This window comes from Tamandua tetradactyla, chromosome 6 (assembly GCF_023851605.1).
Source record: "Tamandua tetradactyla isolate mTamTet1 chromosome 6, mTamTet1.pri, whole genome shotgun sequence".
NCBI lineage: Eukaryota > Metazoa > Chordata > Mammalia > Pilosa > Myrmecophagidae > Tamandua > Tamandua tetradactyla.
The window spans coordinates 1,783,379-1,797,966 of NC_135332.1; the positions used below are offsets into that span (position 1 = coordinate 1,783,379).

At 62.7% G+C, this 14,588-nt stretch overlaps 1 protein-coding gene across 1 annotated transcript in view; it reads left to right on the forward strand.

Annotated features, from left to right (window-relative positions):
• The window catches only part of MYO15A (myosin XVA), a 64,729-nt gene that overhangs the window by 22,599 nt on the left and 27,542 nt on the right, over positions 1-14,588 (forward strand). The window contains exons 13-39 of the mRNA XM_077163408.1: positions 1,545-1,658; positions 2,193-2,251; positions 2,601-2,724; positions 3,623-3,718; positions 4,167-4,298; positions 4,803-4,928; positions 5,611-5,688; positions 6,216-6,364; positions 6,477-6,522; positions 6,699-6,823; positions 7,296-7,413; positions 7,625-7,800; positions 8,202-8,286; positions 9,231-9,284; positions 9,379-9,482; positions 9,543-9,666; positions 10,089-10,184; positions 11,099-11,334; positions 11,664-11,845; positions 12,132-12,204; positions 12,354-12,545; positions 12,742-12,914; positions 13,041-13,135; positions 13,679-13,799; positions 13,956-14,023; positions 14,100-14,177; positions 14,374-14,554. Of these exons, the coding sequence (XP_077019523.1) occupies positions 1,545-1,658; positions 2,193-2,251; positions 2,601-2,724; positions 3,623-3,718; positions 4,167-4,298; positions 4,803-4,928; positions 5,611-5,688; positions 6,216-6,364; positions 6,477-6,522; positions 6,699-6,823; positions 7,296-7,413; positions 7,625-7,800; positions 8,202-8,286; positions 9,231-9,284; positions 9,379-9,482; positions 9,543-9,666; positions 10,089-10,184; positions 11,099-11,334; positions 11,664-11,845; positions 12,132-12,204; positions 12,354-12,545; positions 12,742-12,914; positions 13,041-13,135; positions 13,679-13,799; positions 13,956-14,023; positions 14,100-14,177; positions 14,374-14,554 (3,205 nt within the window). The remainder of the gene's footprint in view (positions 1-1,544; positions 1,659-2,192; positions 2,252-2,600; positions 2,725-3,622; positions 3,719-4,166; positions 4,299-4,802; positions 4,929-5,610; positions 5,689-6,215; positions 6,365-6,476; positions 6,523-6,698; positions 6,824-7,295; positions 7,414-7,624; positions 7,801-8,201; positions 8,287-9,230; positions 9,285-9,378; positions 9,483-9,542; positions 9,667-10,088; positions 10,185-11,098; positions 11,335-11,663; positions 11,846-12,131; positions 12,205-12,353; positions 12,546-12,741; positions 12,915-13,040; positions 13,136-13,678; positions 13,800-13,955; positions 14,024-14,099; positions 14,178-14,373; positions 14,555-14,588) is intronic.

Here is a 14,588-nt window from a genome sequence, read left to right on the forward strand (position 1 = left end):
TAGGTGTTCCTTAGGGTTAACAGAAATGGTTTTGGTTAGGCATTGGCAAACTGGTAATTAGCAATATCTAACTGAAGCTTGCATAAGAGCAGCCTTCAGAGTAACCTCTCGACTCTATTTGAACTCTCTCAGTCACCGATGCCTCATTTTGTTACAATCCCTTCCCCTCTTTCGTCAGGATGGAATTGTTGATCCCACAGTGCGAGGGCCAGGCTCATCCTTGGGAGTCATCTTCCATGTCACCAGGGAGACTTTCACCCCTGGATGTCATGTCCCATGTCAGGGGGAGGGCAGTGATTTCACTTGCAGAGTTGGGCTTAGAGACTGAGGCCACGTCTGAGCAACAACAGGGGTCCTCCAGAAGTAACTCTCAGGCATGCCTATAGGGAGGCTAAGCTTCTCCGCTACATACATAAGTTTTGCAAAAACAAACCTCCGACTTTTTAATTGGATTGTCTTTTTGTTGTTGACCTGATTAGTTTTCCTTCCATATGATTACTCAGTTGTCCTAATATTTTGAAAAATACCTATTTATCATGTACTAAATTCCTAAATACATGTATGTCTAATTCCAGACTTTCTATTGTGCTTCATTGGCCTCTCTCTCTGTGCAGTGCTATCACACTGTTTTAATAACTGTAACTTGACAGTGTTTTAATATCTAGGATGGTAACCTCCACTCATCTTCTTTTTCAAGATTTTCCTGACCACTCTGACTTCTTGTTTTTTATTATTATTATTATTATTATTATTATATGAACTTTAAACTCAGCTTATCTAATTTCATATATATATCCTGTTAATTGGAACCTCTGTGCGTTGCCATTGGGGATGAAAATGGTACAGCTGTTGTGGAAAACAGTTTGGCAATTCCTCGAAAAGTTAAATATTGAACTAAGAATTCAGCAAACCCACTTCCAAGGATAAAATCCAAAGGGCTGAAAGCAGGGGCTCACCCACTTTCTTAGCAGCATCACTCACGGTAACTGAAAGGTTAGGACACCCGCTCGCCCATCGGCAGGTGATGATAGAATGTGGGCTGTGTGCCATGGGGTGCCACTTGTCATAAAAAGGGACGGAGTCCTGGTCCCTGCCACGCCATGGATGAGCCCTGAAGACAACATGTCGAGTGAAGTAGGCCAGACACAAAGGAGTAGACGGTGTGTGTGATTCTGCTTGTATGAAATAACTGGAATATGCCAGAAGGTAGAGGTTTCCAGGCATCGGGGGTGGGTGTGCCCTGGGTGTGCAGTCTCTCGGGGTGGTGAGAATGGTAGGGAACGGTGGTGAGAGCAGCCAACATGTTCAGTGTCACTAATGCTGCTGACTGGTAGTTACAGAGGTTAAACGGCACATTTACGGCCTAGAAATGTTAGCGTACTGCGATTTTAAAAGTAACCTGCCCTGAGCGGTGCAATGGTGGTTCAGTGGTGGAGTTCTCCCCTGCCATGCCAGACACCTGGGTTCGATTCCTGGAGCCTGCCCCTGCAAAAAATAAAAAATAAAAACCCAGAAGCCAGCCCTGCCGCTTTTGTCCGGCGCAGGCGGACGCACAGGAGGTGGCGTCGGTGGTGAGTGCACGGGAGACGCAGGCGGTGGCCGAGCTGCTGCAGGTGTCCCCCGAGGGCCTGCACAGGGTGCTCACCTTCAAAGTGACCGTGAGTCTGTGGCCCCCACGCCCCGCACACAGCTTCCTACCTAGCCACCCCCTCCGCCCGCTCACCCGCTGCCCGGCCGCGTGGGCTCCTGGCGGGGAGGAACCGCTAGGCCCCCCAAAGCCTTAGGCTCTCCCTTCTTCCCTTCCCATACGCTGTTCCCTCTGCCGGAAAGCACCCTTCCCCTTTCCACCCCGCGCTCACATGTTGAAGCTCAGCCTGGTCGTCCCCTCCTCCAGGGAGCCTTCCCTGACCTCCCCTGGACTCACATCCCTCCTGGGCCTCCCCCCCTTCCCAGGGCTGAGCTGTGGTCAGGTGGCCCCAGGCCTCTGTTCCCCCCATAGACGGCCAGCTTCCCCACGCGCCCCCAGCACAGCCAGTGGGGGGCCAGGCGTCCAGGCTGTGCTGCTTTGGCCAACCAGTGCCTCAGAGCAGCCCCAGCACCTCTCTGGCCCCCCTTTGCTGAGCATCCCCTCTGTCCCCTGGGGGCTTCCTGGAGGGCTGGCTGGTGGGTGCTCAGCTCAGACCCCTCCTCAGGAGACCATGCGGGAGAGGATCTTCACGCCCCTCACCGTGGAGAGTGCCGTGGACGCCAGGTGAGCCGTGCCCCTCACTGCCGGACCCCCAGGCCCCAGGCCCACTCGCCTGTGCCCCTCTCCTGTGGCCCTCTCCTGTGCCCCCTCCCCTGTAGCCCCTCTCCTGTGCCCCCTCCCCTGGGCCCCCCCTCCTGTGCCCCTCCCCTGTACCCCCTCCCCTGTGCCCCTCCCCTGTGGCCCCTCCCCTGGGCCCCCCTCCTGTGCCCCTCCCCTGTACCCCCTCCCCTGTACCCCCTCCCCTGTGCCCCTCCCCTGTGGCCCCTCCCCTAGGCCCCCCTCCTGTGCCCCTCCCCTGTGGCCCCTCCTGGGCCCCCTCCCCTGTGCCCACCCACGCCCCACCTTGGTGCAGGGATGCCATCGCCAAGGCCCTGTATGCGCTGCTGTTTGACTGGCTCATCGACAGAGTCAACGCCCTGGTGTCCCCACGGCAGGACACGCTGTCCATCGCCATCCTGGACATCTATGGTTTCGAGGTGGGGGTCACATGGGCAGGGGAGGGAAGGAGGCTGGGGGCTGATGGCCAAGACCTCCTTGGCTTCTCTTCTGTCTGCGTGTTCCCCCCTGTGGCAGGGCCTCGCAGTCCCTTCCCGGACCCCCTGTCCTGCCTACAACCACTCCTGGTTCCACACAGGAACCAGGCTCTGCCCCGCCTCAGAGCTTCCAGGTGGGCGGGGCAGGGGGGGGCACAGACTCTGACAAGCTGGAGTGGGGTCAGAGCCCTGACAGAGGAAGCCTAGGGCTGGGCAAGCCCTGAGGCGAGGCATCAGTCAGGGAGGGCTTCCTGGAAGAGGAGGAAAGATCCCCGAGCTAATTCCTTGAGAACCAATCAAGGCATTCTAGGTGGAGGACCAGCTGGGGTATGGAGTCTGGGGAGGTGCGGGGAGGGCGGCTGTTGTGCTGTGCACCGAGGGGGGTTGGGGGGAGACCAGGCAGGAGAGTGACAAGGAAAGGGACCCCTGACACCTCTGCAGCACCTCCAGTGTGCCAGGCACTGTCCTTGCACTGAGTCCTCACCCAAGCCTGTGAGGCAGGTACTGTCAATAAGCACCCTCTGCAGATGGGGAAACTGAGGTTCAGAGGCTCCCCAAGGTCCTACAGCTAGAATGGGGCAGAAGCAAGATTTGAGCCTAGGCGGAGGCTCAGGGGGCCTGGGCCTTTAGCACCAGCCCTGCTGCCTCTAGTGGGTCGGCGGGCTCTAGCCCGTGTGCGGTGGGAGCCATGGAGGGTTCTGGAACAGAGGCATGGTTGGGCTGCAGACAGCAGGCAGGGCTCTGGGCTCTGGGCCTGGGCTGAGCAGGTGGGCAGGGCCTGGCCCTAGCACAGGTGAGCCACCGGCCCAGACGGGACCGAAGCCCACCATCCACCTGGCAGGACCTGAGCCTCAACAGCTTCGAGCAGCTGTGCATCAACTACGCGAACGAGAACCTCCAGTACCTTTTCAACAAGATCGTCCTCCAGGAGGAGCAGGTGTCCAGGCCCCAGTCGCCCCATCCCCCATCCCCCGCCCAGGTGGCCCCACAGGGCTCCTTGGAGATGGACTAGGATATATTTAAGGACAAATCCGACAGGGTCAGCAGTGGAATGGGGGAAAAGGCATTTCAGACAGAGGGACCAGCACATGTGATGGCCGTTCTGGAGGGGATCAGGCAGGGGTGCTGAGCTCAGAGTCGAGACCCCTTGGAGGTCCTTCTTGCCCTTTGCAGGGCTGCCTCAGGTAGAGGGGCAGCGAGGCCCTGCGATCTTCAGGTAGTCTGCTAGGCAGTGAGCTCTCCGTTCCGGGTGTGTAAGCCTGGATGGCCCTGGTCAGGCCCCTCCTGGAGGACTCAGCCCCACGTGTCTGGCGAGGTGGGAGGCAGGGGGTGCAGACTCTGGGCAAAGCAAGGAACCTGAGCCCCTGCTGCCCCCCTGCCCATAGGAAGAGTACCTCCGCGAGCAGGTGGACTGGCAGGAGGTCACCTTTGCCGACAACCAGCCCTGCATCAACCTCATCTCGCTGAAGCCCTATGGCATCCTGCGCATCCTCGACGACCAGTGCTGCTTTCCCCAGGTGCGGGCCTGAGCCTCCTGCCCTCATCCAGCCCTGGGTCCTCCATGCCTCTCTACTCTGGCTTGGGTTAGGGGGCTTGGGACACTGGACCTGCCATTAACAGCTGGAGAGAGGGGCTGTACCCGCCTGGGAGGTTAGAGAAAGCTTCCTGGAGGAGATGACCTTGGGAATGGAAAACATATACTACACATGGGTGGGATGGGTGCACTGAGCAGTGGGATTGGAGAGTGCAAGGGCAGTTGGGCTGAGAGCTGAGTCAGCCATGCTTGCTTGCAGGGGTCCACTTAGACCTCAGGCTCGTGGCTGAAGCATTTGCTTGCTTACCCCACCCCACCCCCACCCCCACCCCAGGGCAATGGGCAGCCTCAGGAAGCTGTGAGCTGGTCTTCCCTAGTGCCTGCTGGGCAGTGGCCAGGGCTGGAGGACTTGCTGCTGGGCCAGGAGGAGGGTGTTTCCCCAAGTGCCCAGGCCCTGGCCACCCACTGATCCCCTGCCTGCCCCCAGGCCACAGACCACACGTTCCTGCAGAAGTGCCACTACCACCACAGCACCAACCCACTCTACTCCAAACCCAAGATGCTGCTGCCCGAGTTCACCATCAAGCACTATGCAGGCAAGGTCACCTACCAGGTAAGACCCAAGAGCTCGGCCTCCCAGGGCTGCAGCCCCCCACCCTCACCTGCTGGAATCTGGGAAGCACAGTGTGGGCTCCAGACACTCAGCCCCGGGTTCCAGTTCTAGCCGTGTCATGCCTGGGCTGTGTGACCTTAGGCAAGCCACTTACCCTCGCTGAGCCTCAGTTTCCTCACCTGGGAAATGGGGGTCATGGTAGTGCCCATTTCATGGGGTAGGTAGGAGAAGCCTGGAGTGGGTAAGATACAGACTAGCAATCACCATTATCTGAGGCCCCTTCTCACCCTGGGGTTATCCCAGGCCAGTTTTCGGAGCCCCTGCCTCTGTCTGGGCCTTGTTTTCCTTATCCGCACAACGGGTCCAGGAGCGTGTCCCCTACTGAGTTTAGGAGCCAAGACCCAGGCTGGTCTTGGCTAATGACCCGTCCCCTCCAGGAGAGGGGAGGGCGGTGGGGGCTGGAGCGGGGAGGGTGCAGTCCTTCCTAGACCAGGCAGAGGCACCCGCGTCACCCGAACCGGCTGGGAGCCTCTGACCCGCCCTTGTGGGAGGAGCGCGGGGGCAGGAAGGAGCAAGCCGGCCGCACTGACTGCCCGGGACTGGCCCTCTGCCCCCACCAGGCTGCGCAGCATGAGGGGTCCGTTCTGTGCTCCTCACCCGGAGCTTCCTTCTCTTTTATCAGGTGCACAAGTTCCTGGACAAGAACCACGACCAGGTACGCCAGGACGTGCTGGAGCTGTTTGTGCGCAGCCGCACGCGGGTGAGTGCGCCCCGCCCCCGGACGCGGCCCCGCCCCTAGGCCAAGGCCCCGCCCCCAAGAGTCCCCCAGCCTGGGGGTCAGACCCTGCCCTTGGCGCCACTTTTACCCCATTCAGGGAAGCAGGAAGGGAGGTCAGCCCTGCTCCTGCCTCTGGCTCACCCCGTCCTCGGCCCCAACCCTGTGCCCACGAGGTTACTGTAACAGGGCCACCTCCGGGCCAGGCACACACTCAGTGCAAAGCTGTGTTCTCTGGCCTGGAGAAGAAAAAAGTCAAAGCCCAATCGTGCGAGGGGTCCCTGTGTAGGTGCTGAGTGCCCTACAAAGAGCCTACTTGAGTGGCATGCAAGCCAAGAACTAGCAGAGAGGGCTAGCTTTCGGATCTTTGTGGCCTAACAACTTGACTCCTTTTTCTCCTTCTCCTTCCCTCTCTGTTCGCTCCTGTCTCTCGGCCCCCATCTCTCTGTCTCTGTCTCCTGGGTCTCTCCCCACTGCTGGCCGCCCCACCCGGTGTCTTGGCGCCTGTCCAGGTGGTGGCACACCTCTTCTCCAGCCATGCCCCACAGGCGGCCCCTCAGCGCCTGGGCAAGAGCAGTTCCGTCACCCGGCTTTACAAGGCACACACGGTGGCCGCCAAATTCCAGCAGTCACTCCTGGATCTGGTGGAAAAGATGGAGAGGTGGGCACGGCAGGTGGGAGGGGCACCCAGCCGCACCTTAACGCCTGGGCGACCCTCAGCAGGTGAGCGCCTGCCCTCCAGCCTCACGCTGCCTGCTTCCTGCCCCGGCCAGGTGTAACCCCTTGTTCGTGCGCTGCCTGAAGCCCAACCACAAGAAGGTGAGTGATGGCTGAGGCCCCTGGCAGTGGCAGTCCTCCTCCCCGTGCTGTGTGACCATGGGCAAATGGCTTTGCCTCTGTGGATCTCCACCTGCCCAGCCCACCCTGGGGACTGTTGACCACTGATGGTGCTCTTTGCACATGGGCAGCCCAAGGGGCACACTTCCTGTCCTCAGGAACCAGGCCTCTTTGAGCCGGACGTGGTGATGGCACAATTACGCTACTCGGGGGTGCTGGAGACAGTGCGCATCCGCAAGGAGGGCTTTCCAGCGCGCCTGCCCTTCCAGGTGTTCATCGACAGGTACCGCGGTCGGGGGGGGTCCCTGAGCTCCACCCACCTCCCCAGCACCCCGCAGCCTCAGGGGCACCCAACCCAGGCAGAACGGGGCTTGCCATGTACAGTTGCTCAGGTTGTACACTACCCAAAACCACCCATGCTAGCTGTCCCATGCTGATTGTTTGGTGTTTTGATTGTTTGGCATTTTTTCGTATCTGTATTTCATGTTTGGACCCCAAAGGGGGGTCAATTTGATAGTTATTGTGACATGTTCCCAACAGAGGGCAGCAAAGCATCTTCTACTGAAATCATGTTAGGACAGTTTTCTGACACCCAGAAGGAAAGAGTCTTGAGAACAAAGCGCTTTTCTTCTGATGAGACGTCCTGAGTGGGGCCACCGGGCCTCCTGGAGACAGAGCCCTGGGAGGAGTGACCCTGTAGCCTCACAGGCACCCGGGGTGGGTCCCACAGCCCAGGCTGAGTTCAGACCCCGCAGGTACCGCTGCCTAGTGGCGCTCGAGCAGGACCTGCCGGCCACCGGGGATGTATGTGTGTCGCTGCTGAGTCGCCTGTGCACCGTCACCCCGGCCATGTACCGCATTGGGGTCAGCAAGGTGAGCCCTGCCCCCACCCCCCCCAGGCCCCAGGTTCTGGGCCATCTGCCAGGACGCCCAAGCCCAAGACTGCGGCCCCCGAGCCCACCCACAGGAGCCTCTACACGAAGCACCATCCCGCCTCCCGACCCTGTCTTCCCTCCTCCTCACCCGCCACCACCCCTCTTTCCCTGGTCTCCGCCCTACCTCGGTGCCTGCCTCCCGTCCCCAGCTATTCCTCAAGGAGCACCTCCACCAGCTGCTGGAGAGCATGCGGGGCCGCGTCCTGCACCTGGCGGCCGTCACGCTGCAGCGCTGCCTCCGGGGCTTCTTCATCCAGCGCCGCTTCCGCTCCCTGCGTCGCAAGATCATTCTGCTGCAGAGCCGAGCCCGAGGCTACCTGGCCAGGTGCAGCCCTGAGAGGGCAGGGCTCCCTGGGGTCCAGTGGCCAAGATTTGGAGAGGCCCGCCTGGATCCAGAGAATGAGCTCCCCATCCCTGGAGGCATGCAAGCTGAGGAGGCGGGCCTCTGCAGGAAGGGGGACCAGACTGGCTGTGCCCCTGCCCCTTCCCACCCTCTCCTGGGCCCTCGAGACTGGTGGGTGGGAGTCGGTTCAGTCGAACCCACCCTGCACTGCGTGATGAGAGGCCCACCCAAAGCCCGGGGCCCAGGCAGGTTTTGTCCCGGCCCTGCCACCGAACCTGCAGCGTGACCTTAGGGAGTGCAGGCTCCCCTGTGAGCCCCAGGGAAGTGAAGCCCGGTCAGCGTGCACCCCGGCCCCTGACTCCCCAAGGTGCCCCTCCCCACAGGCAGCGGTACCGTCGCATGAGGAGGCGTCTGATGCAGTTCCGGGCGCTGGTGCGCGCCTACGTGCGTCAACGGAGCTTCCTCAAGGTACAGGGCCCCCTGAGCCCCCGTGGGCCACCCTGCACCCAGCACCCTCGTGGGGCCACCCCTGCACCCCGCCCCCGCAGGGCCACCCCTGCACCCCATATCCCGCGGGACCACCCCTGCACCCCGTACCCCGTGGGACCTCCCTGCACCCCACCCCCCACGGGGCCACCCCTGCACCCCACCCCCCGCGGGGCCACCCCTGCACCCCGCCCCCCCAGCGGGGCCACCCCAGCACCCTGCTCCTCTGCAGGGCCACTCCTGTACCCCATGCCCTGCGGGGCCACCCCTGCACCCCATACCCCACAGGACCCCCCCTGCACCCCGACCCCCCGGGGCCAACCCTGCACCCCATACCCCATGGGGCCACTCCTGCACCCTGCCCCCCGCAGGAGGCATAACAAGGGTCCAGGAGGCACAACAAGGGGTGCTCAGCACCCACAGGGCACTTCCGACCCCACACCAGCCTGTGTTCCATTCCCACTGTGCCGCTCTCCAGCCTCAGTTTCCCCACCTACCCCATGCCCTGGTGGGGAGAGCTGAGTGAGGCTAGTGGGGTTTCTGGGTGAAGGATGGGGTGGGGTCCCGGCGGGGTCTCTGGCTTGTGGGCATCTTAAGGCTTGGCCGCCCAAACACACCTGCAGGTCTCGGAGCCCTTACGGGCCCAGACCCCCGAAGAGCAGATCTGACCTGAAAGCACTGAGGAGCTGCAGAGCATTTGTGGACGGCTTCCTGTCACCCAGAGTCCAGCGCCCCTCTGCCCTGGGCCTCACCCTCCCTTGCTCTCTCCCCGTCACCCTGTCCCTCTGGCCACACGCCTGCCCCACCCCCACCCTTCTGGGAAGTGGGGCAGTGGCCACAGTTTCTTGGGCGGGCTCGGGGCTGCCACGGGCCGGTCCTGCATCGCCGCTCCCCACCACCCCCTCCCTGACCATCTGTTCCCGCAGCTGAGGGCAGAGCGGAGGCGCCAGGTGGAGGAGGCGCGGCTGCGGGAGCAGGAGGTGGGTGCGGGCAAGGGGGGCTGCGAGGGGTGGAGGGAGGCAGGGCCGACCAGGCCCTTCCATGGGCTGCCCCCTCCCACCCCCACTCCCCCAGGAGCTGAGCAAGCGGGAGGTGGTGGCCGTGGGGCACCTGGAGGTGCCAGCCGAGCTGGCCGGGCTCCTGCGCACAGCGGCGGGTAGGTCACGCTGGAGGTGCGGGTGGGCTGGGTGGGCAGCGGAGCAGGCGCCCCAGTGCCCCCCGCTCCCTGCAGACGCCAGGCCGGCCCCAGCTGCCCACGTGGTGCCCGTGCGGACGCCCCGGCTGCAGGCCGAGCCCCGGGCCACGCTGCCCCTGGACATCAACAACTACCCCATGGCCAAGTTCGTCCGGTGCCACTTCAAGGTGAGGGCTGGTGGAGACTTGTCCTCACCTGGGGGGCCTGTCCTCCAGGTCCTGTGGTTCCGGGTATGGTTCCTGCAGTGACCAGATCCTGGGTGGGTCTGGGGAAGGTGCTGAGGGGCTCAGGCAACGGCTGCTTGCCAACCATTCTGGAAATATTTAAGAAATGTAATAGCCACCAGAGCCCCCCGCCCCCCCATGTCAGCCCTGCCCTGACTTCCTGCCTCCTGGAAGGGCCCAGAGTGGGGCCTGCCCTGTCTCCATCACCAGCTCCTGAGGGCGGGCTCTGCCCCGCTTGAAGCCTCAGTTTCCCCACCTGTATGTTGGGATAAGAGCCCCTGCCCCGCAGGCTCGCGTGTGCCTGCCTGCACAGCACCATGGATCCGGCGGACTCGGTCTCCCCAGCGCCTGCCCTGTGCCCCCAGGAACCTGCCTTCGGGATGCTGGCAGTGCCCCCGAGGACACCCCTCACGTTGCTGCCCCTGGAGCTCCACGCGGAAGCCATAAGCGTCTTCAAGCTGGTATGGCGCTGACCAGGCCACCTTCACATGTAGAGGCCCCCAGCCCCCCCCCCCCCCGCCAGGGCCCTTACCACCCCTACAGTGAGCTCCACACCTCCCCGTCTGGGGGCTGGTGGGCTTTTCCTCCCAGCCATCTCCTCAGCAAAAAGACTGCATCACCAAGGATAGAAAGTATGTGTTTGAAGAGTTCTCAATATTAAAAAAAGGCCGCACCAGGGCCAAAAATGGGCCCTACGTCATCTCCTCCAGGACTTCCCAGTCTGATGGGGGAGGCAAAGAAGATCTGGCCAGTGAGAAACCAGCATGGACAGGAGGAAGCCCAGGGGCTGGGGAGACCAGCTGAGACCTCCAGTCCAGCCCTGGGCAGTCTGGGTGGGCTTCCTGGAGGAGATATTTGAGTTGGAGTAGAAGGAAGAATCAAACTTCCAGACAGGAGAGTGGAGAAGGCGCGGATTGCAGAGGAAATTGAGGTGGTCAGAACAGGATTCAAGTGGGCAAAGGGGAGAGAGGGGTCAGCAAGCCCTTCATTGATGGACAAAAGGATTAGATTTCACCGCAGGGACCTTAGGAAGCCAGGAAAGGTGCTTAGAATGTGAGGTGCTGAGTGCTAGAAAGAACCTTTTGGGGCCTAGATCCAGCGGTCAGCAAGGGGCTGGCTGGAGGCCCAGGGTGCAGCGAGGGGGCTGGGCCTGGAGGCACTAGAGAGGGTTCCTGGGCGGGAGAGAAAACCAACATTGAATTTGGATCTTTACTGTTCCCAAAGTTGGGATGAACTGCCTGTCGTTCAGCACGGACGATGGCAATCGCATTGCAATGTGGGGGACTTTTATATGGGTAGGGGGACAAGTGTTTGAGTGGGGGGACCAGGCAGGAACAACTTCCCAAAAGCTCCAGGAGAGCCCTCGTGTGCCCAGATCCTGCGCTTCATGGGGGACCCGCAGCTGCGCGGCGCCCAGGAGACCCTCCTTGGGAGCTACATTGTGCAGAAGGGGCTGGCGGCGCCTGAGCTGCGGGACGAAATCCTGGCGCAGCTGGCGAACCAGGTGTGGCGCAACCCCAACGCCCGCAACGCCGAGCGGGGCTGGCTGCTGCTGGCCGCTTGCCTGGGGGGCTTCGCGCCCTCCCCGCGCCTCAGCAAGTACCTTCTCAAGTGAGTGGGCCAGAGCAGGCCAGGCATGGGGGGTTCTGCGCCTGGAAGCTCCAGCGGGGAGGCTGGTCAGGGGCTGCTCTCCGTCTCCATGGGGCTCAGGGCAAGGAACAAGCGCAGAAGGTTGTTGGGATGCTGGCAGTGCCCCCGAGGGGCACTTGAGCCAACCTGGAACCTCTTTGTTCTCTCCTTGGACCTCTGTGCAGTTGTCCTGAGTTTCTTCAGGGCTAGCCTAGGACCCTTTCAGCCCAGCCTGGCCTTTGTGGCCTGTGCAGAGAGCTGTGGGCCAGCCTCAGCTCCCTCCTCATCGCAGCTCCAGCCTCTCCTGGCAGGTTTGTGTCCGATCATGGGCGGAATGGCTTCCAGGCTGTGTGTCAGCACCGCCTCATGCAGGCCATGGGCCGTGCACAGCAGCAGGGGCCCGGGGCTGCCCGCTCCTTCCCCCCCACCCAGCTCGAGTGGAGAGCCACATACGAGAAGGCCGCCATGGCTCTGGACGTGAGCTGCTTCAATGGTGAGCTGCCCTGTCGTCCCCCCACCCATGGTTCCCCCTCATCCATTCCTGAAGGGGCCCTGGAATCAGCAGGACCTGAGGCCCTGGGTAGCACAGGCCTCAGGGAGGCTGGTCCAGAGCTGGGGAGGGGCCGCACATGTGTGCCCTTGGAAGAAAGGCTGTGCGGGGGAGGGGAGGGAGGATAAGGGGCAGGTCCAGCGCCAGGAGGCCTGAGAGGGGGACAGGACAAAGCAGCCAGGCCGAAGAGAGCCCCCCCAGACTGCGCTGGCCCCTGCTGCCTCCCCAGGTGATCAGCTCTCATGCCCTGTGCACTCCTGGAGTACGGGAGAAGAGGTGGCTGGAGACATTCTCAGGCACAGGTTGGCCCCTGGAACACCCCACCCAGCACCCACCATCGTGCACCTGGGGGAGAAGGAGGGGCAGGAGCCCATCCCTAGGGTCCCGGGGGTCAATGCGGTCATGCTGGGGTCTGCCTTCCATTTCTACCTCTCCCGCATACTGTCACCAGGGGGCTGCCGGATGGCTGGCGGGGCTGGACAGTGGCCTTGAAGAACGGGATCCAGTGGGCCGAGCTGGCAGGTCACGACTATGTCTTGGACCTGGTGTCGGACCTAGAGCTCGTCAAGGGCTTCCCGCGGCAGAAGTCCTACTTCATTGTGGGTGCCGAAGGGCCCACATCCGGCCGGGGAGGCCCCAGAGTGTAGGTAGCTATCTGGGAACCCTCTTGCACAGATGGGCTCCCCCGAACGAGCTGCAGCCTCCCTGCTTCTGGGAGAGGCTGAGAAAGGGGTGCCTTGTAAAGGGAGAGTCGCCTAAATCCAGGGCACAGGGGTAGGGGGGTGATGGGTGGGCTGTAGGTGCCCCCGGGTCAGCTCCTCCATGGCCCCTCCCCACAGGGTGTTTGGGAACAGCTGGGATTCAGATGACGACGGCCCCCCTGGGCCCCAGCCCCAGCCCCAGCCCCCCGGGTACATGCCCAAAGTGCCTGACGCCGACGGGTACTCCAGCCACAACGAGGAGGGTTCAAATGGGGAAACTGAGGCCCAGAGAGGGACAGCACCCCATCCAGGTCAGCCAGCCCTGGCTGCTGCGTTTGGTGAGGTGGAGGAGGGGGGCTGTGGGGGCTGCATGGTACAGGGGTCAGCGGGAAGACAGGACGTGACTTAGCTGCCTGCCCCCCACCCCTGCCCACCAGACTCAGACAGCTCTGGGGAGCCTGCCGCGCCCCACAGGGGGCTGGACTGCTACCTGGACAGCCTCTTCGGCCCTGTGTTGTCCTGCGGGGATGCGGTACCGCCAGGGCCGTGGGGGTGGGGGTCTCATCTGGTTTCTCCTGGGAGTGGGCGCAAGATGGGGTGTCCTCACAGTTGTATGGGCTCCTGGCTGATACAAGAGGGACCCCACAGCTAGGCCCCCCACCCTGCCTCTGGTGGGAGCTGACCTCTGATGGGAGCTCTCTCTATCGGGGCCAGACTGGCCTTGGTCTCCAGGAACCTTGAGTCCCAGATTTCATGGGACTCGCCTCGGGCACCTGGGTCCATTCTGGGAGCTCCCAGGGGTCCTTCCAAGAGCCCCTGATGTGCTGTGCATCTCTGAGCAGGACACAGCCCCTCTCTGAACCTCAGTTTACACCTCTGTGGATGGGGGGGTTGGGGAGGGTGGGGACCACACAGCACTGCCAACCCCGTGGGCGGAGGCTGGGTACTGAGCCGAAACCCAAACGGGGGAGGCAGCCCCCGCGGGTGGAGGAGGCGGCCGGTGTCAGGTGCCCGTTGCTGGGTAACTCAGGAGTGCAGGGCCGAGGTGGTCACTCGAGCCACCCGACGTCCCCAGGACCTGGAGAAGCCAACGGCCATCGCCTACCGCATGAAGGGGGGAGGCCAGCCTGGTGGAGGTGGCGGCAGCAGCAGCAGCAGCAAGGACACCCCTAGGAGACCCCCAGAGCCAAAACCAAGTTAGTGCCGCCAGGGGTGGCCAGGGGTAGTGGGGCTGGGGTCTCTCACTGGTTCTCAGGTGCTGGATTGGAGGCGGCCACAAGCATAGGGGATGGGGTCAGATGACCCAAGGGGCACAGTGCGGAGGGGCCATGCCCTCTCCCGTGCCCTCTCAGTCCCAGGCCTGGATGCATCCACCTTGGCCCTGCAGCAAGCCTTCATCCACCAACAGGCCGTGCTGCTGGTAAGTGGGGCCGGGGCGCTGGGGCCGGGAGCCCCAGGAATAGACATGCCTGGTCACACCTGCCACCTCTCCCCAGGCCCGGGAGATGACTCTGCAGGCCCTGGCGCTCCAGCAGCAGCCCCTGGGCCCCACCCCAAGATCCTTGCCCCCTGAGGTGAGCTTGGTTGCCCATGGTGAGGGGGCCACGGAGACACACGCTGTAAGGAGGCGTGCTGTGCCACTCCTGGGTATCTCTGTCCCTCTCTGAGCCTGGGATCCCAACAGCTCATCTTGGGCAGAGCTGGGATGCCCGAGAGGAGGGAAGGGGCTGGTGTGTCCCAGGCATCCACCTCACACCCTGCTCTCCGCAGAAACCCTTAGCGCCAGAGGCCCGGCCCAAGTCCGTGGGCACTGGCCCCCCGGCCAAACCTGTGCTCCTGCGCCCCACACCAAAACCCACGGTGCCAGCCCTCCTGCCCAAGGCCTCAAGGCCCCCCACCAAGCCCGTGGTGGCCCCCATTCTAGCTCAGGACCATGCTTCTCCAGAAACCAGTGAGTGCCCCATCCCAGCCCGGGGGTGGGGGTA